This window comes from Caretta caretta, chromosome 4 (genome assembly GCF_965140235.1).
Source record: "Caretta caretta isolate rCarCar2 chromosome 4, rCarCar1.hap1, whole genome shotgun sequence".
In the NCBI taxonomy this organism is placed as follows: domain Eukaryota; kingdom Metazoa; phylum Chordata; order Testudines; family Cheloniidae; genus Caretta; species Caretta caretta.
In genome coordinates, this window is record NC_134209.1 from 117249279 (window position 1) to 117271092 (window position 21814).

The following is a 21814-nucleotide window of genomic DNA, read 5'->3' on the forward strand; positions in this document are numbered from 1 at the left end:
ACCACTGTGATTATCAAGTCTGACCTCTTGTATAACAATACAATAATAACTTCTATTAAACTCAGTGTCACAATTGTGTATGTAACCTTAGTTGTTGATTCACAGTTTTCAGTATTTGTTTGTCAGATGTTGTTGATTGAATTGGGTATTTGATTTGTACTAGACAACCTTAACCAAGATTTTTGGTTTTCTGACTGCTGACACAGGAAATGTTAAATAACATGCAATGTGCTGTTGAGACCCTGATTTGAGATCTGTATTTGAGCAGGTGGCGTTCTGTGTCTTCCCAAAGCTAAAAATCGGTAACACCCAAAAGCCATGCTCTTCAGGCTTAAAAACAAACAAACAAATCGTGCCCTCAAACCAGTTAAAAAAATGGAAGCAGGTTATTTTTTAGAGGCTGCCCAGGAACTCGGGAGCCATTTGATATTTGTTATCACTTAATAGGTTTTGTTTATTTGCATTTTAAGATGCCATATACCTCAATATGCATATTTAGATTTTTTTTATTGAAATATTAAGGCATTTCATACTTTATTCTTCCAAATGTTGTATGAGGCATGGAGCAAAAGGATAATTGACAATCAAGTGCCTTGACATTCAATTAAATGTTCATTGGTATTACGATTTGTTAGAATTTTCTAATATTCAGAGACGAAAGGCACCTTCAACAGAAAAATCCTAGTTTCTAAAAAGGAAAATATAGGTTGAATAACCAGGAAAATGTTAATATCATTATACTGTAGAGTAACTTCCCTAAGGGGTATGGTGGAAGCTACATCAGTAGGGACATCTGATACTAAACTGGACAAAATACCAGAAACATGTATTACTGCAGGGAACAATCCTGCACTGAGAAAGAGATAGACTAGTTGATTTGATGGGTCTTTTCACTCTAATTTCTGTGATTCCATAAATAAATTCTTCAGAATTTTTAAGTGCACTAGCTGTTCTCATCCCCAACCTTCCCTCTTAAGTTAACTTTTACTGATTATCAGAACATTAGAGGCCACTGCAGTCTAAGTTAATACAAGCTGTGAAAGGTTCCAACTCCTAATGATTAGTCCGGGTAACCTCTGAGGGAAAGGAATCTTAAATTCCTCAGCTTGCTCACATCCTAAACATTTTAGATGCCCTTTGCTGCTTCCTCTCACTTAAATATGGCCATGAAAGTTGTCTCTGTCATTTCCTTAATAAAAATGCTCTGGAGCAGCAGCTCAGTTCTATGCAGAAACCACAGAAAGTTATGCAGATCCACTGTACCACAGTAATGAACATTTTAAAAAGGGCTCATTTGTTTAAAATACTCGGTAGAGTCTCTGCAACATGAAAAGTTTTCTTTTTACAAAATGCCTAGTTATGCTGACAGCCTGATAAAATAAACGGTGTTGCAAAGGTACTTTGCATCTGAAGAAACAGGCACTGTTCTTGGAAAAAATGAGCTAGCTGCCCCCGCCCCGGCCAGTACAATTCTATAATAAGGACAACCTTTAGGGCAGAGGTGGGCAAACTACGGCCCACAGGCCACATCCAACCTGTGGGACCGTCCTGCCCAGCCCCTGAGTTCCCGGCCAGGGAGGCTAGCCCTGGGCACCTCCCCTGATGTTCCCCCTCCCCTGCAGTCTGAGCACGCCGTGTAGCGCTGCCAGTGCTCTGGTCTGCCGCTCCTGGGCAGCGCGGCGGCATGGCTGCAAGCTCCTGCTGCTCTGAGTGGCATGGTGAATGGGGGGGGGGGTTGGATAGAGGGCAGGGGGTCCCGGGGGTCAGTCAGGGGACAGGGAGGGTTGGATAGGGGGTGGGTCCCAGGCGGCCTGTAAGGGGGCAGGGGTGTGGATAGGGGTCGGGGCAGCCAGGGGACAGGAAGCAGGGGGCAGTTGGATGGGGCCGAGATCCTGGGAGGGGGACAGGGAGTGGTTGGATAGGGGGTGAGGTCCTGGGGATCAGGGGACAAGGAGCGGGGGGAGTTGGATGGGTTGGGGGGTTCTGAGGGGGGCAGTCAGGGGGCAGAAAGTGGGAGGGGGAGGATAGGGGGCAGGGGCCAGGCTGTTTGGGGAGGCACAGCCTTCCCTACCCGGCCCTCCATACGGTTTCGCAACCCCGATGTGGCCCTTGGGCCAAAAAGTTTGCGCACCCCTGCCTTAGGGTCTGTCAGTCAACACAAATCTAAGAGTTCACAAGGTCACCCCTCATGCCTTAGCCCATGCAAGGTATGTGTATACACTGATAAAATCGCTTTCAGCCACGATGACATTGCAGACATTTATTATTTATATGCTACAAGCACTTAGAGGCTGCGATCTGGATTGGGGCCCCACTGCTCTAGTAGTCATATAAACACATTTATAAACAGTCAAGACAAACAATACACAAATACAGACAATGTCAAAGGTATGTCATTAGTTAGCCTCAGCCACATTTAAAATAAGCTGCAACATCTGCACCCATGCTCATACTGCAGCTAGCTTGCTTCATCGCTGCTGACCCAATATGCACTCTTTGCTGCCCAAGCTACAGAAACAGATACAAGAATTAAAAAACTGCACCAACCTAATGGTATCTGCATAACCGAAAGTGAATAAAGGCATGACTTCTCCTACTCATGTGCTCCAATGTCACTTCAGCTGCTCTTCCCCATTTAGAGGGGGAGTGCTAGATGGCCTAACTCCACCATGGTTCTTTGGGGAGTCCAGAAGTGAAAGAATAACACAGTCTCCCCCCCACCCCCAGTCAATACACAGAAAATTCCTTATCTGTCATTCAAAACTTTCTTAAAAACCCACCTGTTCCATGATGAATTCCACTGACCATGCACCATTATATCTTTGTACGGCATGGTCCTGTACTACACCAGACTACGTTCACAGACAGCAAGTCCTCCAAAACAGAGAACGTGCTACTTGTTTGAAACAAGTCTCCTATTGTACAGCACTATACACACTTTTGGCACTATACCAAATAAAGCTCACATAAATACAGGAGACGAGCGCTGGTTCTCTTAGTCACGCCCTCTCACTGAAATCACTTGTTCAATAAGAAACTCCCTCTCCCTTTTCTTACCCTCTTTCATCCTCCCACAGTTCTTTCATCACTGTCTTCTCTCTTTTCCAATCCCCAAAGAAAGAAAACAGAGGCAGCACAGTTGCAATGCTGCGTCGTTGTTCTGTTTTAATAAGTAGGTTAACTTTTAAACAGTTTACAAGAGTAAACAAGCTCACTTCTACAAAAGTGTCATTTTGCATTTGGAAGAAAAACTCAGCTAGTAAGTTATCACAACTTCGCTACCTAATTCCAAGGAACACAAGCTACAGTCCAACCTAAAGTGGTTCGCATTTTAATCCAACTAAAACTCATGCAATTCCGCCACAAGGATAAATAAATAAACCAAGAAAGCCGATATGATACCTCGTCTAAGGCCAACAATGTGCCTGACCATAAATCTGAAGATACTTTTCATGTATTCAAATGTTACCATAGTTATCTGCTGTTACAGGCTGCATTATTCCAATGATCTTTCAAATCTATGAAAGGTTAATATACAATTAATAGAAATACAGAAAGTGGCACTTGCAGTGAAAACCAGAATTTAACATGTTTATTCTAACACACTATAAAAGGAAAGGCGTACTTGTGGCACCTTAGAGACTAACCAATTTATTTGAGCATAAGCTTTTGTGAGCTACAGCTCACTTCATCGGATGTAATTTTTAAAGATACCTTTTATCAGATATGCTACTACATTTTGTATTAACCCCTCATGAATGAATAAGGCTGACTGAAAAGCTCAGTGCAAACTGCAGACTTTCAGACACTTACCTCAGCAACTGAAAGAGATATCAGCTTGAAAAAATCAGCATGCCAACAGAATCTCAGTCCCTAAAACACAATATAATTTGGCTCAGCTATTGTGATTACATTGGGAATGTTCAATGTAAGGCTCTAGTCTGAAATATCTTTATCCACCAAAAAAGGTAAGAAATAGAGATAGCAAGATGTAAAATGTGGGCCGGGCTGGTTTGTTTACCTGCCACGTCTGCTCCCACTGGCTGCGGTTCGCTGCTCCAGGCCAATGGGGGCTGCGGGAAGGGCGGCCAGCACCTCCCCTGGCCCGCGCCGCTTCCCGCAGCCCCCATTGACCTGGAGTGGCGAACCGTGTCCAGTGGGAGCCGCGATCGGCCGAACCTGCAGACGCGACAGGTAAACAAACTGGTCCGGTGCACCAGGGGCTTTCCCTGAACAAGCAGCGGACTGGCTTTGAGAACCACTGCTCTGCACTACAGCATCTAAGTGGCATAGCTACAGTGGCATAACAGTGCCGCTGTAGCACCTATAATGTAGATGTGGCCTGATCCACATACCACAATCAGTAAGAGATTTTGCAACTGAATTTAGTTATTTCTCAGAAAATAATCCTCACCCTCCCAAAGCTGTACTAGCTCTATAGTGCAAGTTGGAGTAAAAACTTATTTGTCAGCTGATGAAATTGTGAATATAAAGAAGAAGCAGAGCGATTGAGTCAGAAGGACCACTTTTTACAGTTGTTTTCTGACCATAACTGCATAGTGGAGTTCAGACAACAGCAATTTCTAAACTGCAGTAGGAGTTAATTTAAATTAAATAAACCTTCTCAATATATTATGTGTTTGCTTTTGTTGCTAGACTACTTAAGAGTCTAACTGACAGAAGTTAGAAATGAAAGAGACCTACTATTAGACTATTTAGGCAACTTTCATGCCACTGCGGGATTGATTGTTCTCTACAGTGTAATATGAGGTTTTGTTCTATCTTGTTTTCAATGTCCGAACCTCTCCAGTTTTCAAAGAACAGAGGTTCCTGTTCTTAACTACACCTTCCATCCCTGAAGTGGAAGACAGTAATAAACTTTAATCTTATACTCACATGAAAGGTGTCTCGTACGAATCACATAAAATCCGGAGCCATAATGAATTTCTTTTAACTGCCATCATTCCATACAATGCCAGTACTACATACTATAAAGAGAAACTATGAATGACCCAACAAGGAAGTGGTAAAGGACTAAATTGAGCTTGCAAATAGTGTCATTACCAAGGAGGAAGGCTCTTACAAAACTAAACCAATCTTGCTAACCTTAAAAGGATTTTTCTTTTCCCTGAGCATTTCTGACCTTCTTAAACAATCTTTTAGGCTGTGGATCAGGATGCTCACAATCCACTTTTGAGTGACTTCTACCCACTGCTCAACTAAGTAGGAAAAGGTGATCATTCTTTTGTGCTCTTATGCTTACCTATGCCCCACAACAGGGAATTTCATCACCACCACTGGAACCACTACTTCCCTACCAACGGATCAGTTACAGCAAACAAAATAAAATACAGTTATTGCTACGATTTCAAAAGAAGGAGAAGACAGAGAATCTTAGCAGCAGCTCAAAAGAGAGACTTAATGTTTGAAGGAAACAAAGAAATTGTTCAAGGTTTCCTCACAGTCTCTCCCAACAGAGCTGGAGAAGCTGAGGGAGAGCTTTCCAAGAAGAAATGATTGTAGCTACAAGTTTGCTATAAATCTTAGACTGGTGTTGCAAAAAAACAAACAAACAAAAAATCAATGGTTAAATGTTAGGCCATTTCTATGGGTGCTTCAGCAGCACAGCTATGGCATGTTAGGATATAGATATTCAGGTATTCAGATATTCAGCCCCCTAACATCTACAGCTATGTTGCTGTAGCACTGTCGTGCAGATACTTGCTATAGCAATGGAAGGGGGTTTTCCACAGATTTAGGTAATGAACCTCCCCATGAGGCAGTAACTAGGTCAATGGAAGAACACATCAGGAGTTAGGTCAGCTGAACATGTGAATTTTTCACATTTGAGTGCTGTAGCTATGGTCACCCAAACAGTAAGTGTAGACCAGGCCTAAGATAAACAACAACAATGAATCTGCAGCTTTTGAAGCAAGTGTCTTGTAGGAGTAAACTCTGGATAATAAAGTTTTATTCTGCTAGAAGTTAGGAGTACTTTAGCTGTATTGTTTCAGTGTGTTGGTGACTCGCCTGACTAGACTCTGTTTTGCTGCTTTCCTCCCAAATTTGGACAGACAGACAGACAGACAGACATTTAAAATATATGGGGATTACAGCACACAAAGCTATATGGCAGTGAAATGTGTTAACCCTTGTGATCTTTACACATAGTGTAAAAACTTTATATTGTTTGAGGATACTTTAGCTCTAAGCTATAAATTGTCTTGCATTTGTATTAAAATACTAAAACAATAACAAAGTTCTGCACTTTAACGAAGGCAGAACTAGTCTACTAAAGACGACCTCAAAAAAGGGCAGCGGCATCCCAGGTATAATATCTAGAAAACGTGAGAATGTGTGAAAATATTACATAATTGATTACCCTTGCAAGTATAGCGAAGTCTTAAATTCTCTCTGTGACGGAGGTAAAATTAAACTATCAAGGTGGAAATACAATTCTATTTTGTATAGTAACTTCCTGAGAGAGTTCCTCCCCAACCCCTTGCAAAAGCCAGTACTGCAAACTCAAACTGAAATTTCAAAGACAAGCTGTGTTCCTTCTGGCTCATCCATCATTAAGTCTAATAAAGATCTTGCAGCTGGAATTTAATTAATTTAATTCTGTTTATGATGCATGAGCCAAAGCAGAATCTAGATCATTCTCCTATAGATGTGTTTCTGCAGTGCTTAAAGGTGTGGGAAATGGTGACAAAAATATTTGAAACTAAGGTAAGGTAGATAGTGAGACTGACTACGCTGAGAGAACAGAACTGTTGAGTATGAAGCTGTCATTTTCATACACTGTCACTCTTCTGACTATAACCATATGTGAAAGGACACCAAACCCTCTGCAAGTGAAACATGACATTCTTCCTACCTAGAATTCTTCAAAAGTAGAACCATTTAATAAATAATTAACTTCAATGTAATAGTCAATCAATAATTCTGCTCTTTCCAAATCCAAATAGCTAGGACCAAAACACCTCTTTAAAAATAAAAATAAAAAAAATGAAATTTGAACAGGCAACTCTATTTACATATAATTTTCTAAAGTTTCAGTGGAAGGCCCAAGAAGACTCTGTTGGGGAAGGATATTATGACCATTTTAGAATCATTGCCCTGTGTAACTCTTGGAATCCTCTTTATCCTCCCCTACCATGCTGCAGGTAGGGACGTAAAACAGAAAAACCACTTCCCAGCAGAGATAAAAATGTTACTATCTTTGATAACCAACATGGGGGGAGTGGGTTTACTCAGTAAATGATCCTGAAGACAGATTTCAGCCTTATCCCAATCTTTTCTACTTCCCTGACACACAGACACACAAAAAAGACCTGACGCTCCAATATCAACCTGTCTGGTACTATGCGGGTCCTTGAAATCATGTAGTAAAATAATCAGATACCAGTCAGGAAAGCTCTATTACAAAAGAAAGCTTCTGTGTACCACATGAGGCTGTATGCATAACCAACAACACAGGGGAAGAGGACATTCAAAAAAATTGTTTTCTTTCAATTCTGTTTGTAACCCCTCTACTCCCTACTCCACACACTCTTTTTGGGCAAGACAGTCAGACTCTTCATTTTGTGTTTGAGAACCTTTTTGATACAAGGGGGTGTACAATGTTTATATCTCCCACTCCCTTTTATTTCCTGTCTCCCCCTTCAAGGGCATCACATTAATCTGCCCTTCCATCAAGGAATGGTTGCAGCTACCTCTACCACCTATTAAGGCCATTAATGCAGTAAGAAAGTATCGCTAGAGTGATAAAAGATGTTGCATGGGAGAGAGTGCTCCACCTGTTGGCCCTGAATCCAGAAAATGACAGATCATAACCATCAACAGTATTTAGGCAGAGGATGAAAATCAAGCCATAATAAATTTGTTGGTAGTTGTTTAGTGGGGCCATTTCCTAACTTCCCAAAAAGCATTTTCTTCTTCACTTGACAAAAGCAATGAGAGGAAATGCGTGAATGCACAAGTTTTGCCAGTCTGCTTTCTGTGTGTTTTAATGAAATCATATTTAGTAACAGTAAGTTTTACAAAATTATAGGGTTTCTTAGATTTCAAAGTGACCAATTATATCACCCAAGACATACTTGGTTACAGAACATTCAATTGAGTGTCGTGGCCTAGAATTAATCTTAATAAGCTGTACTATGTGACAATATACCCAACAACACACCATCCCATGAATATACAAACATCAGCAATGCACACACATGTTGGAAAAAAGATGATAATGTTGAAAATTGATGAAAGTTACCAATTTTTCCTGTGTATTATGGCAGCCAAGTAATTTTTACGTTTTAAAATGTCATAATTTTATGAAAAATTAAAATAATTTAAAATGGCTTAAAAGTTTCATTATTTTGTTAAATTAATCTCCAGGCAAACTAAGCCATTGCTTTCTAATCTGGCTATTTCCTAAGTGAAATCACTTCACAGAATTGAGTCTGCCCTCTGCAGAAAAGGGTTAGCTACAACTGACATATAATTTGTGTTATCAACTATTTTTGTGGAGAAAAAAAATCAGACATTTACATTTTCTAAACAGCAAAAAGATTTTTTAAAGTTGAATATCTGATGCTAGATATTTTATTAACCAGTTCTTAGGACTCCCAGTATTTATGACTGCATAATTAATTACTTTTTTTGTGACATAATCCATAGAATAAAGCTCCATTAGCAGATGCTATGTACATCTAATATATTATTATAGTTAACTGGGTCAATGACATAGGAATAAGAAGGTTACCTGCAAATTTCTGAAATATGCTTTTTAATTCATGTCATAGTAATTCTATAATATATCATGTGTGTCAGGTACACTGACATCTCAATCAGTGTCTCATGCTCCGTTCTTTTTGCTCCATTTGAATTGTAGCGTCTCATACAAAATCTCAGTATAAAATATGGGTGCATAAAACAGCACATTTATAAATATCTCAGCTATGTACCTTCTTGTGTTTTTTAATGTCTTCTTTCTCCAAGTGTACTCATCAAAATGTAATGCTGCCTTGAAAAAAAAATTTTATGACTTTTAAAAAGAATCAAATTATTTCATCCACAGAGGAGAAACACATGTTTTCTATGGGGGATCTTCACATGAAGGAGATCTCCAATGAACAAATGCAAAGTCATTATTGTACAAAATATATTTTTCAAAACACAAATAATTGTTGTCCAAATGTATTCCACACTAGTGTCAGGAGCCTTGTTTTTCAGGTTTATCACATTTAAACTCCACATACAGGCAAATTACAGTTAAAACTTCTCCATGCACCACAGTGAAGTATACTGCATATTACAAAGCAAACTTGAAAACAAGAATGCTTTAAATTATAATTTTTCTTGGCTAGAATTTTTGAGCTCCCTTTGATATCACTACATACATCACTAGATATTCTATCTACTACCCAAGATCCATAAACCTGGAAATCCTGGGCGCCCCATCATCTCAGGCATTGGCACCCTGACAGCAGGATTGTCTGGCTATGTAGACTCCCTCCTCAGGCCCTACGCTACCAGCACTCCCAGCTACCTTCGAGACACCACTGACTTCCTGAGGAAACTTCAATCCATCGGTGATCTTCCTGATAACACCATCCTGGCTACTATGGATGTAGAAGCCCTCTACACCAACATTCCACACAAAGATGGACTACAAGCCATCAAGAACACTATCCCCGATAATGTCACGGCTAACCTGGTGGCTGAACTTTGTGACTTTGTCCTTACCCATAACTATTTCACATTTGGGGACAATGTATACCTTCAGATCAGCGGCACTGCTATGGGTACCCGCATGGCCCCACAGTATGCCAACATTTTTATGGCTGATTTAGAACAACGCTTCCTCAGCTCTCGTCCCCTAAAGCCCCTACTCTACTTGCGCTATATTGATGACATCTTCATCATCTGGACCCATGGAAAAGAAGCCCTTGAGGAATTCCACCATGATTTCAACGATTTCCATCCCACCACCAACCTCAGCCTGGTCCAGTCCACACAAGAGATCCACTTCCTGGACACTACAGTGCTAATAAACAATGGCCACAAAAACACCACCCTATACCGGAAACCTACTGACCGTTATTCCTACCTGCATGCCTCCAGCTTTCACCCTGACCACACCACATGATCCATCGTCTACAGCCAAGCTCTGCGATACAACCGCATTTGCTCCAACCCCTCAGACAGAGACAAACACCTACAAGATCTCTGTCAAGCTTTCTTACAACTACAATACCCACCTGCAGAAGTAAAGAAACAGATTGATAGAGCCAGAAGAGTTCCCAGAAGTTACCTACTACAGGACAGGCCTAACAAAGAAAATAACAGAACGCCACTAGCCGTCACCTTCAGCCCCCAACTAAAACCCCTCCAACGCATTATTAAGGATCTACAACCTATCCTAAAGGATGACCCAACACTCTCACAAGTCTTGGGAGACAGGCCAGTCCTTGCCTACAGACAGCCCCGCAACCTGAAGCAAATACTCACCAACAACCACATATCACACAACAGAACCACTAACCCAGGAACTTATCCTTGCAACAAAGCCCGTTGCCAATTGTGCCCACATATCTATTCAGGGGACACCATCAAAGGGCCTAATAACATCAGCCACACTATCAGAGGCTCGTTCACCTGCACATCCACCAATGTGATATATGCCATCATGTGCCAGCAATGCCCCTCTGCCATGTACATTGGTCAATCTGGACAGTCTCTACGTAAAAGAATAAATGGACACAAATCAGATGTCAAGAATTATAACATTCATAAACCAGTCGGAGAACACTTCAATCTCTCTGGTCACGCAATCACAGACATGAAAGTCGCTATCTTAAAACAAAAAAACTTCAAATCCAGACTTCAGCGAGAAACTGCTGAATTGGAATTCATTTGCAAATTGGATACTATTAATTTAGGCTTAAATAGAGACTGGGAGTGGCTAAGTCATTATGCAAGGTAGCCTGTTTCCTCTTGTTTTTTCCTACCCCCCCCCCCCCAGATGTTCTGGTTTAACTTGGATTTAAACTTGGAGAGTGGTCAGTTTAGATGAGCTATTACCAGCAGGAGAGTGAGTTTGTGTGTGTATGGGGGTGGGGGGGGGGGATGTGAGAAAACCTGGATCTATGCAGGAAATAGCCCGACTTGATTATGTAAAGAGTTGTCACTTTGGATGGGCTAGCACCAGCAGGAGAGTGAATTTGTGTGGGGGGGTGGAGGGTGAGAAAACCTGGATTTGTGCTGGAAATGGCCCACCTGTTGATCACTTTAGATAAGCTATTACCAGCAGGACAGTGGGGTGGGAGGAGGTATTGTTTCATATTCTCTGTGTATATATAAAGTCTGCTGCAGTTTCCACGGTATGCATCTGATGAAGTGAGCTGTAGCTCACGAAAGCTCATGCTCAAATAAATTGGTTAGTCTCTACGGTGCCACAAATACTCCTTTTCCTTTTGCGAATACAGACTAACACAGCTGTTCCTCTGAAACCTACAAAACTAGTGTTTTAAATGAAAATTCTACCTCACAGAGCTTAACTACTTCTGCTTAAGCGTAATGGTCATAATCTGTGTTTATTACAATACTGTGTTCCCATAATGACAATCATGATATCACCAACTTAGCATTATGATTATACTGCAAGATAAAATTAAGAGCACATAAGCAGTGTTGTAAGGACACCAATTCCTCAGTTCTGCACCCAACCTCTTTTTAAATTGTCTCAGCTTCTAAAGAATATTCTCATCCAGAAAGCACGGTAAATTTGTAAGAACTGTTTTGAAACGCCAAAGAACTGAGCAGGCCTTTTGTCAGCTGCCCCAATACCAACACCACCTTGAGGACCTAGTCTGGTACCATTTTGAAACACCTGGAGATTGCTGAACATACAGGGTCAGAAGCAGCTTTGGTACATGGCTGATACAAGGATTCATTGGGAAAGAATTCTGGAATTGACACTTCCCACTTGATGATAGAGAGGTAGATGGTCTCTCTAAGAAGCAGCATTGAAGAAGGCACTGGGTCTTCAACAGATTCACTGAACTGGAGCCACCACCACAGCTTACCAGGTGGGAGACCTTAGATCGTCCATGAAAAAAGTGTGGAGTTGCAGCAAAGATTCTTCTATAGCTAAGATAGATGGACAGAAATAGTCATAATCTAAACATCAGGGGATAATCTGTTTATCTGAGAAATTAAAGTTCAGATATTAGATTCCCAGTGTCTTCCTTCAGGGTATCCCTCTTTCACTGGAAATATGAATAATGTGATGTGTGCTACTGTAACTCACACACCTTCTGGATTTGTTGTTCCATCTCATCTAGTGGCACCGAGACCACTTAGAGAGAAAGATAAAATGAGTTTGCTCTACAGCCTTAGCTAACAGGCAGTTGGCTTTTACCTCATGTGGTAGAGGCTCATGCACTAAACTCCAGAGGTCCCAGGTTCAATTCCGCCCACCGATGACCGGGGTCTGTCAGCGTTACAAGTGGGGGCTCATCTGGGATATCAACTGGGAAGGCTCTGAAGCTTGGGACGCTCTTCCTCAGCTAGGGGAAGTATGTAACCCACACACCTTTTGTGTGTGGTGTTCTGTCCCATCTAGTGGCACCAAGTCCACTTAGAGAGAGAAATAGAATGAGTCTGCTCTACAGCATTAGCTAAGAGCTAGCTGACTTTTAGCTCATGCACTGAACTCCAGAGGTCCCAGGTTCGATCCCACCCACTGACGACCAGGGTCTGTCAGCATTACACTGTGACAATGGCATGAAGAAGGGCCAAGGTTACACCAAGAAAAGACTGTCTTATCTAAATCACAAGGGAAACCCTCTATAGTCAACAAGTAATGCTGACAAATTACTTTCTAGATTGATGATGAAAAAAATTCAGAATGTCTCATTTGAACTGTTTTAATTAGACTCATACACTTTAAAGTCAGAAGGGATCACTGTGATCTAGTCTGGCCTCCTGCAGATTGCCGGCCACAGAACCTCATCCACTCCTCAAACAGACCCCTAACCTCAAAACAAATAAATGATTTAAGGACGTCAAGTTAAAAAGAAAAAAGAAAAGGAGTACTTGTGGCACATTAGAGACTAACAAACTTATTTGAGCATAAGCTTTTGTGAGCTACAGCTCACTTCATCGGATGCTGTAGCTCACGAAAGCTTATGCTCAAATAAATTTGTTAGTCTCTAATGTGCCACAAGTACTCCTTTTCTTTTTGCGAATACAGACTAACACGGCTGCTACTCTGAAAGTTACAAAGAATTCATCATTTACACTAGTTTAAACCTGCAAGTGACTCGTGTCCCATGCTACAAAGGAAGGCAAAACCCCGCCAGGATCTCTGCCAATCTGTCCCTGGGGAAAATTCCTTCCTGACCCCAAATATGGAGATGAAATAAAAGGAAGTATTTCTTCACACAATGCACAGTCAACCTGTGGGACTCCTTGCCAGAGGATGTTATGAAGGCCAAGACCATAACAGGGTTCAAAAAAGAACTAGATAAATTCATGGAGGATAGCTCCATCAATGGCTATTAGTCAGGATGGGCAGGAATGGTGTCCCTAGCCTCTGTTTGCCAGAAGCTGGGAATGAGCAACGGAGGATGGATCACTTGATAATTACCTGTTCTGTTCATTCCCTCTGGGGCACCTGGCACTGGCCACTGTCGGAAGACAGGATACTGGGCTAGATGGACCTTTGGTCTGACCCAGTAGGGCCATTTTTATGATCAGTTATACCCTGAGCATGTGGGCAAGACCCACCAGGGAGATACCTGGGAAAGATTCTCTGTAGTAACTCAGAGACCTCCCCATCTAGTGTCCTGTGTCCAGAAGCTGGAGATTTATGTAGGCGATCTTATCATACCATCCCTTCCATAAACTTATCAAGCTCAGCCAGTTAGGTTTTTTAGCCCCACTAGTCCTCTTGGAAGTCTGTTCCAGAACTTTACTTCTCTGATGGTTAGAAACCTCTGCCTAATTTCACTGGCCTACGCTTACTGATGGCCAGTTTATAGACACTTGTTCTTGTGTCCACACTGGTGCTGAATTTAAATATCTCTCTCTCTTTCTCTCGTATTTATCCCTCTGATTTTCTTTATTTAGGTGAATCTTGGTCATTTTAAACCCCTTTTGTAGGAAAACAAGGATATGTATTTGGATATAACATCAAGGCTTCATCTTACATGGCTTTTCAGTTTGCCATGATACACATGGTATCCCTCCCATAATATGAAGATGTGCTGTTCACCCAAGCCTAACTAAGGGCAATTCCTTGTCCAACTGTAGGGTTATAAATAGAAGGTTTTCCAGAATTCTAAGTTATTAAGTATATATCACAACTTAATTCTAAAATTACACATAATTCTAGAGTCCCCGACTTAAATGGATTCATATAAATTGAAGGGAAAAAAATTATGGGATGAATACTAACTTTATCTTAAAGTTTCTTAGAGCAGGGACCAACTGCACACTAGTCTGGAGAATGTCTAATAGAAAACTGGAAATTTAAAGATACAAAAAATATTTCCCTGTGTGATTTAATTTTGTCTTTCTCTAGTGATGTTCAGGATGCTGTTATTAATTTATAGGTACTACTCTTTGAGTAGATGATGTCACTGTCTGGGGGTGTAGAAAGAACTGCAAGACTGTCTGTGATGGGGGAAGTGAGGGGTGGGGGACAGGTTCGGAAGCTTGAGGTACTTTTCACTTCTGTTTTGTACTTTTTCATGTACACAGGAAATTCCCTCTGTGGGAGGGAAGACCAACTTCCCAATGCAAATGTAAAAATGAGAATTTAAATAAAGAAGAGAGTTAAAAATTTTCCAGGTTTCCACACCTGGCCATCTGCCAATTCTGTAGTACCTATAATGATGAGTTGCATCCGAGAGTGCTGAAGTAATTGGCGGCTGTGATTGCAGAGCCATTGGCCATTATCTTTGAAAACTCGTGGCAAACGGGGGAAGTCCCGGATGACTGGAAAAAGGCTAATGTAGTGCCAATCTTTAAAAAAGGGAAGGAGGAGGATCCAGGGAACTACAGGCCAGTCAGCCTCACCTCAGTCCCTGGAAAAATCATGGAGCAGGTCCTCAAAGAATCAATCCTGAAGCACTTGCATGAGAGGAAAGTGATCAGGAACAGCCAGCATGGATTCACCAAGGGAAGGTCATGCCTGACTAATCTAATCGCCTTCTATGATGAGATTACTGGTTCTGTGGATGAAGGGAAAGCAGTGGATGTATTGTTTCTTGACTTTAGCAAAGCTTTTGACACGGTCTCCCACAGTATTCTTGTCAGCAAGTTAAGGAAGTATGGGCTGGATGAATGCACTATAAGGTGGGTAGAAAGCTGGCTAGATTGTCGGGCTCAACGGGTAGTGATCAATGGCTCCATGTCTAGTTGGCAGCCGGTATCAAGCGGAGTGCCCCAAGGGTCGGTCCTGGGGCCGGTTTTGTTCAATATCTTCATAAATGATCTGGAGGATGGTGCGGATTGCACTCTCAGCAAATTTGCGGATGATACTAAACTGGGAGGAGTGGTAGATACGCTGGAGGGGAGGGATAGGATACAGAAGGACCTAGACAAATTGGAGGATTGGGCCAAAAGAAATCTGATGAGGTTCAATAAGGATAAGTGCAGGGTCCTGCACTTAGGACGGAAGAACCCAATGCACCGCTACAGACTAGGGACCGAATGGCTAGGCAGCAGTTCTGCGGAAAAGGACCTAGGGGTGACAGTGGACGAGAAGCTGGATATGAGTCAGCAGTGTGCCCTTGTTGCCGAGAAGGCCAATGGCATTTTGGGATGTATAAGTAGGGGCATAGCGAGCAGATCGAGGGACGTGATCGTTCCCCTCTATTCGACATTGGTGAGGCCTCATCTGGAGTAGTGTCCAGTTTTGGGCCCCACACTACAAGAAGGATGTGGATAAATTGGAGAGAGTCCAGCGAAGGGCAACAAAAATGATTAGGGGTCTAGAACACATGACTTATGAGGAGAGGCTGAGGGAGCTGGGATTGTTTAGCCTGCAGAAGAGAAGAATGAGGGGGGATTTGATAGCTGCTTTCAACTACCTGAAAGGGGGTTCCAAAGAGGATGGCTCTAGACTGTTCTCAATGGTAGCAGATGACAGAACGAGGAGTAATGGTCTCAAGTTGCAGTGGGGGAGGTTTAGATTGGATATTAGGAAAAACTTTTTCACTAAGAGGGTGGTGAAACACTGGAATGCGTTACCTAGGGAGGTGGTAGAATCTCCTTCCTTAGAGGTTTTTAAGGTCAGGCTTGACAAAGCCCTGGCTGGGATGATTTAACTGGGAATTGGTCCTGCTTCGTGCAGGGGGTTGGACTAGATGACCTTCAGGGGTCCCTTCCAACCCTGATATTCTATGATTCTATGAAGCACCAGCCTTAATTGCCTCTTGTAACCAAAAAGGAAAACATAATGGAGCTACACTGGCTTTGGCTTTGTTTTTCAAACAGGAACTAAGTAAAAATTAGAGTACCAACAAAGCCTGCTATCCACCACTGAAAACAATGGCCGCTAAACACCTTAAGTTTCTGCAACAGGGTGAGCTGGCCCTGTAAGGTAGGCTACAGGACCATCTCTGCCTGTTCCAACTTTCACCCTCAGAAACGAGGAGTTTCCAGATGGACACCGGGAATTATTGGCTGGGCAGCACTGCATGCTTGGAAAGGAGATAGGAACCAGTAAGAGGTCCTCTAATGGATCAGTAACTGGTTAAAAGAAAGGAAACAAAGCATGAGAAATAAATGGTCAGTTTTCACAACGGAGACAGGTAAATAGAGGGGTACCCCAAGGAGCTGTACTAGAACCGGTGCTATTCAACATTTATTAATGCTCTGGTAAAGGGAGTGAAGAGACATAATTTGCATATAAAATTACGTAATTCAGATAGTTAAGTCCAAACCTGACTGAGAAGAGTTATAAAGGGATCTCAATAAACTGGGTGACAAAATGGCAGATGAGATTCAATGCTGATAAGTGCAAAGTAAGGCACATTGGAAAGAATAATCCCTCCTGTATATTCAAAATGATGGCATCTAAATTTTAGCTGTTACCAGTCAAGAAAGATCTTGGAGTCGTCATGGATAGTTCTCTGAAAACATCCACTCAATGTGCAATGACAGAATGTTGGGAACCTTTAGAAAAGGGATAGATAAGACAGAAAATAACAGTGCCATTGTACAAATCCATGGTACACCCACACCTTGAACTGCCTTAAGTTCTGGTCATCCCATCTCAAAAAAGATACATTAGAATTGGAAAAGGCACAGAGAATGGCCATGAAAATAACTGGGGGATGGAATAGCTTCCATATGAGAAGAGATTTAACTGATTGGGACTGTTCAGCTTACAAAAAAGAGACTACGAAGGGAAGGGTATGATAGAGCTCTATAAAATCATGAATGATATGGAGAAAGTAATAAGGAAATGTTATTTACCCCTTCACATAACATGAGAACTGGAGGTCACCGCTGAAATTAATAGGCACCAAGTTTAAAACCAACAAAAAGAAGTACTTCACACAATGTAAAGTCGACCTGTGGAACTTGTTGCCAGAGGACTGTGTGAAAGCCAAAAATATAACTGGGTTAAAAAAAGAATTAGATAAGTCAGTGGAACACAGGTCCATAAATAACTATTAGCTGAGATGGTCAGGAATGCAATCCCATGCTCCATGTGTCCCTAAACTTCCAACTGCCAGAAGCTGGGCCTGGATGACAGAGGATGGATCACTCAAAACTGACCTCTTCTATTCATTCCCTCTGACGTTTCTGGCACTGGTCTCTGTCAGAGATAAGATCCTGGTCTAGATGGACTACTGGTCTGACCCAGTATGGTCATCCTCATGTTCTTTGGAGACACCTGAGGGAAGAGGTCCTCCTGTGGAGAAAACCTAGAAGGGCTAAGGAGATGACAGGTCTGGGAAGCTAGTCTAGGAGGCAGTTGGACAAAAGAGTAAGGAACCCCAGGGAGAAGAAAGTTCTAGGGACTCTGTTACAGACCTTGGGAATGGGAGAGGGTGGGTGGGGGGAGGAGGGGAAGGTAGGGGAACTGGGGAGGACAGAAATGATTTTTAGCTAAATAGCCAGAAGCACCCAAGTCCCAGGAGCAAAATTGAGACTAACAGAGTAAAGAAAAAGGCTATGGACAAAGGGAGCACAAAGAACTGGTGATGTAAACTAAGTGCTAGCTTTCTTTTACAGGGCCCAGGATCTGGGCTTCCAATACTGGGTGTGAGTAAGATTGGTCAGACCCTTGAAAAACCATTATGACCCAAAGAGGACAAAGACTGGCTTCTTTTTGGAGCTATTGTTTGTTTTGGATTTTTGTATACCACAGAAGGTGAATTTTCCTAATTTAAATCAAGGGGGAAGTAACACTATTGTTTCACACTCTTATAGGAATATCTCCCTGGAGTTATCCTTTAGAAATAAGTGTCATACATGACAAATGTATGACACTTACAATAATGGAAGTGGATTCTATCAAAAAGAGAAGATATCATATCAAAGCACTGCCAACAGATTAATTCTTTCATACTGTGGCTAGAATAGCTTATGTTCAAAAAGTTAATGTAACAAGAATGCAATATTTTTTCATATTGTGGCTGGAATAGCACGTGTTCAAAAAGACAATGCAACAAGAATGCAATATTTCCACTACACACAAAAGAACCATTATGGTTTTACGTAGCAGGTTTTCAGTGCTGTCCTAACCACAGATACAGTCACAAGAAAACTCCTTCTGCATAGTAAATAATTTTAAAATTTAAGTCAGGCATTTTATTTTAGGCACTAATTAGCTGTAAATTTCAACATTTAGAAATGATGTTTTTTTTATTTTCAGCAGGTCAAAACACTATCTTAATCCTCCCTCCTCCAGAAAAGTTTCATTGCCTTATAAATGTAGCACTATCATAAAAGTTTAAGAAGATGTCCTGCTGTTTTTTTAGTCTTTATTCAAATAGGGTCTCTATAAAACCACAAGCATTTACTGTGAATGCTTGCGCAACAGAAGACCTACAACAGCTATGCAACTGTGTCCTAACCTAGTAGTTAGTATCCTGCAGAGTAGAAAATTTAGTGAAAATATATTTTTTTAAAATAGTTTATGGTACCAGTCAGTCACACTACACTTATTTATATACTGTAAAGAATTCTATTTTACATACATTTTAAAAAGTGAAAATAAGTTCTTCCTAGCTGGTTCACAAACTCAGTGGACTAAAAACAAACAAGGTATCAGTGTGGGGGGTGTTTCAAAGTCACAAATGACAGTTAAGCACTCAACTCATTAAAAGTCATTGAGAGTCGGGTGCCTAATGGTTTCGTTTGTGCCTATGAAATGCTCCCCTATTATGTTTACAAGAACTATTCCTAGCAGGCATCAGAAATACCTCTCTTCTGCTCATTCACAAGTTCAATTTCAGTTATCTCTGTTGGGTAGGAGGAGGAAGAGAAGACAGACATAGCTTCCCACACACTTCTAAAACTATGAAAGAACAGCAAAGTTTGAGGGGAGAGAGAAAGCAAAAAGAAACTAATAAAGAAAAATTCCCCAACAATGAAGCTCTTTTTCCTCTCCAGCCCATTGCCTTCCCTCAACTAGCTACACCCTGAATTTTTAGCTTTCTTTCATTCCCTTCTCTTTATTTCAGTCTCATCCTCACTTTTTTACCCCCAAGGGGTATTTGGACTCTCCCACCACTCTAATCTGACTTACCCTAAACCAGAATAGATAAAAGTCAATGATTTATGGGGCGGGGAAGGGGGATCAGACTGTTGTCATTTAAATTGGATTTATTTTTTTTTTGCATTTAAATAGATCTTTGATTTTATTTTAACAACAAGATTTTCTTTTAAAAATGAAACCTGTTTACAATGAAATCTGAATTGAATACAAAATATGTTATTGGCCTAACCTTATAATAATCTCTTAAAGCTGTGGTTCTCAACCAGGGGTACGCATACCACTGGGTTATGCAGAGGTCTTCCAGGTGGTACATCAACTCATCTAGATATTTCCCTAGTTTCACAACAGTTTACATGAAAAGCACTAGTGAACTAACTAGTTTCAGTACAAACTAAAAGTTCATACAATGACTTCTTTATATAGCTCTATATACTATATCAGTGTTTCTCAACCTGGGGGTCATGATTTATAATTACATGGTAAAAATGAGAAAGTAAGCAATTTTTCAGTAACAGTGTGCTGTGAAACTTTTGTATTTTTAGGTCTGATTTTGTAAGTTAGTAGTTTTTAAGTGAGGTGAAACTTGGGGGTATGCAAGACAAATCAGCCTCCTGAAAGTGGTATAGTAGTCTAGAAAGGTTGAGAACCACTGTCTTAAAACACTTAAATAAAAAATAAATGTGCTGAATCCATGAGTCTCTATCAAAAACTGAGTTAAAGGCTACTTTTCTATATAAAAAAACAATTGGGGAGAAAGATCTAACTTCTGAGGTCAAGCTTTATAAATATGGCACAGTAGGTCATGTACTGTATTGAGGGTTTGCTACTGTGGGGGACCCAGGGGTTCTGCTACTGGGTGCAAAAGGCTAACAGTCATCACAAATGTTGGAACAAGGTCCCTGACTCCAAGAGACACCATTACTTATCTCATCAGGATCATTCATTAAGACCTCCTGGGCGTATTTTACTCCTATTTTACAGCTTGTCAATACCTGAGCTCCAGTTGGCTCAGTTGTCAAATAATGACTATTTATGACTCCACCCACCATACAAACATACTCTGCAGCTCACAGGAAAACACTTATCTGCCGAGTAACTACCAGCCTGTTTCTGGATGGTCCTGGGCACTTCAAGTAAATGGTCTTGCTCTATTTTTCTTGCATATGTACATAGAGATACAAACAAACAGAAATCCATTAATTTCTCAACCTCCTCCTTCTGTCTCAAAAAAAAATATTACAGTGCAAAAGGCATGTGGGTTACACATGTAATTAAACTTATCTAATTCTGTTAGTTTTTGGTTTTCTGGGGGTAGTGGTGGGAGTGGGGTGTGGCAATGGAGTTACGTTACAAGGGAGAAGGAGCAGAGTGTGCAACCAGAAAGAAGCAACTCTGGTGTCAAAGCAAGACACTTGGAAGAAGGGACAACATTCTTCAGAGAGCAGTCTCCACTGTTGACTTTAACACTTGGGAACTGGAGAAAAAAATCCTACTGTGGCTGCAGGTTACAAAAGAGACTCTCTTTGGGAGGATTTTCAAGAAATTTCTGTACCGTAGGTAAAAAAGGAACACATCCCAGTGTAAACAGGGCAACAAAGATGCAAAACCTGGTTGTCAAAATGAAACGTTATGAAAAATCTTCCTCAGAAGTCAATGACTTGGAAGATGATGTGGACACACGCCTGAACAATCTGGATCAACCAGTTAATAATTTTTTTTTGCACCATTCTTACAGACTGCCTACTATGTGGATTACTTATGAATTTCAAGATGTGTGTGTTCATAATTTAATTGCTTTGTTAGTTTGTTGTTGCAGTATTTATCAATTACATTGTACTGTTACTGCTGGACTTCTGAAATGATTTTTTTATTGCCCAATACAATCAGACTAGGTGAGGATTTCCTGTTTAAAAAGTAAAATTTTATTAGGCATTATTCATTTTAACATTTAATTTTTTCCCCAAAATGTTTGGTATATTCCTAGAGATCATGATTTAAACTAATTTAGATAACCATATGGTTTATTATTTTCCTTATGAAACTGGGTTTAGAACATAAGAATGGCCATACTGG

At 41.0% G+C, this 21814-nt stretch overlaps 1 protein-coding gene across 4 annotated transcripts in view; it reads right to left on the reverse strand.

Annotated features, from left to right (window-relative positions):
• The window catches only part of RBPJ (recombination signal binding protein for immunoglobulin kappa J region), a 99261-nt gene that overhangs the window by 54331 nt on the left and 23116 nt on the right, over nt 1-21814 (reverse strand). Inside the window, exon 1 of one of the 4 annotated variants that reach the window (XM_075127989.1) lies at nt 4897-4919. The exons of 1 other annotated variant lie outside the window; for it this stretch is intronic. In XM_075127989.1, coding sequence (XP_074984090.1) covers nt 4897-4898 — 2 coding nt within the window. In that variant the 5' untranslated portion in view covers nt 4899-4919. Of the gene's footprint in view, nt 1-2780; nt 2801-3813; nt 3880-4896; nt 4920-21814 lie in introns of those variants that run through there. 2 more of the 4 variants (XM_048848679.2, XM_075127990.1) reach the window with 2 other exon arrangements.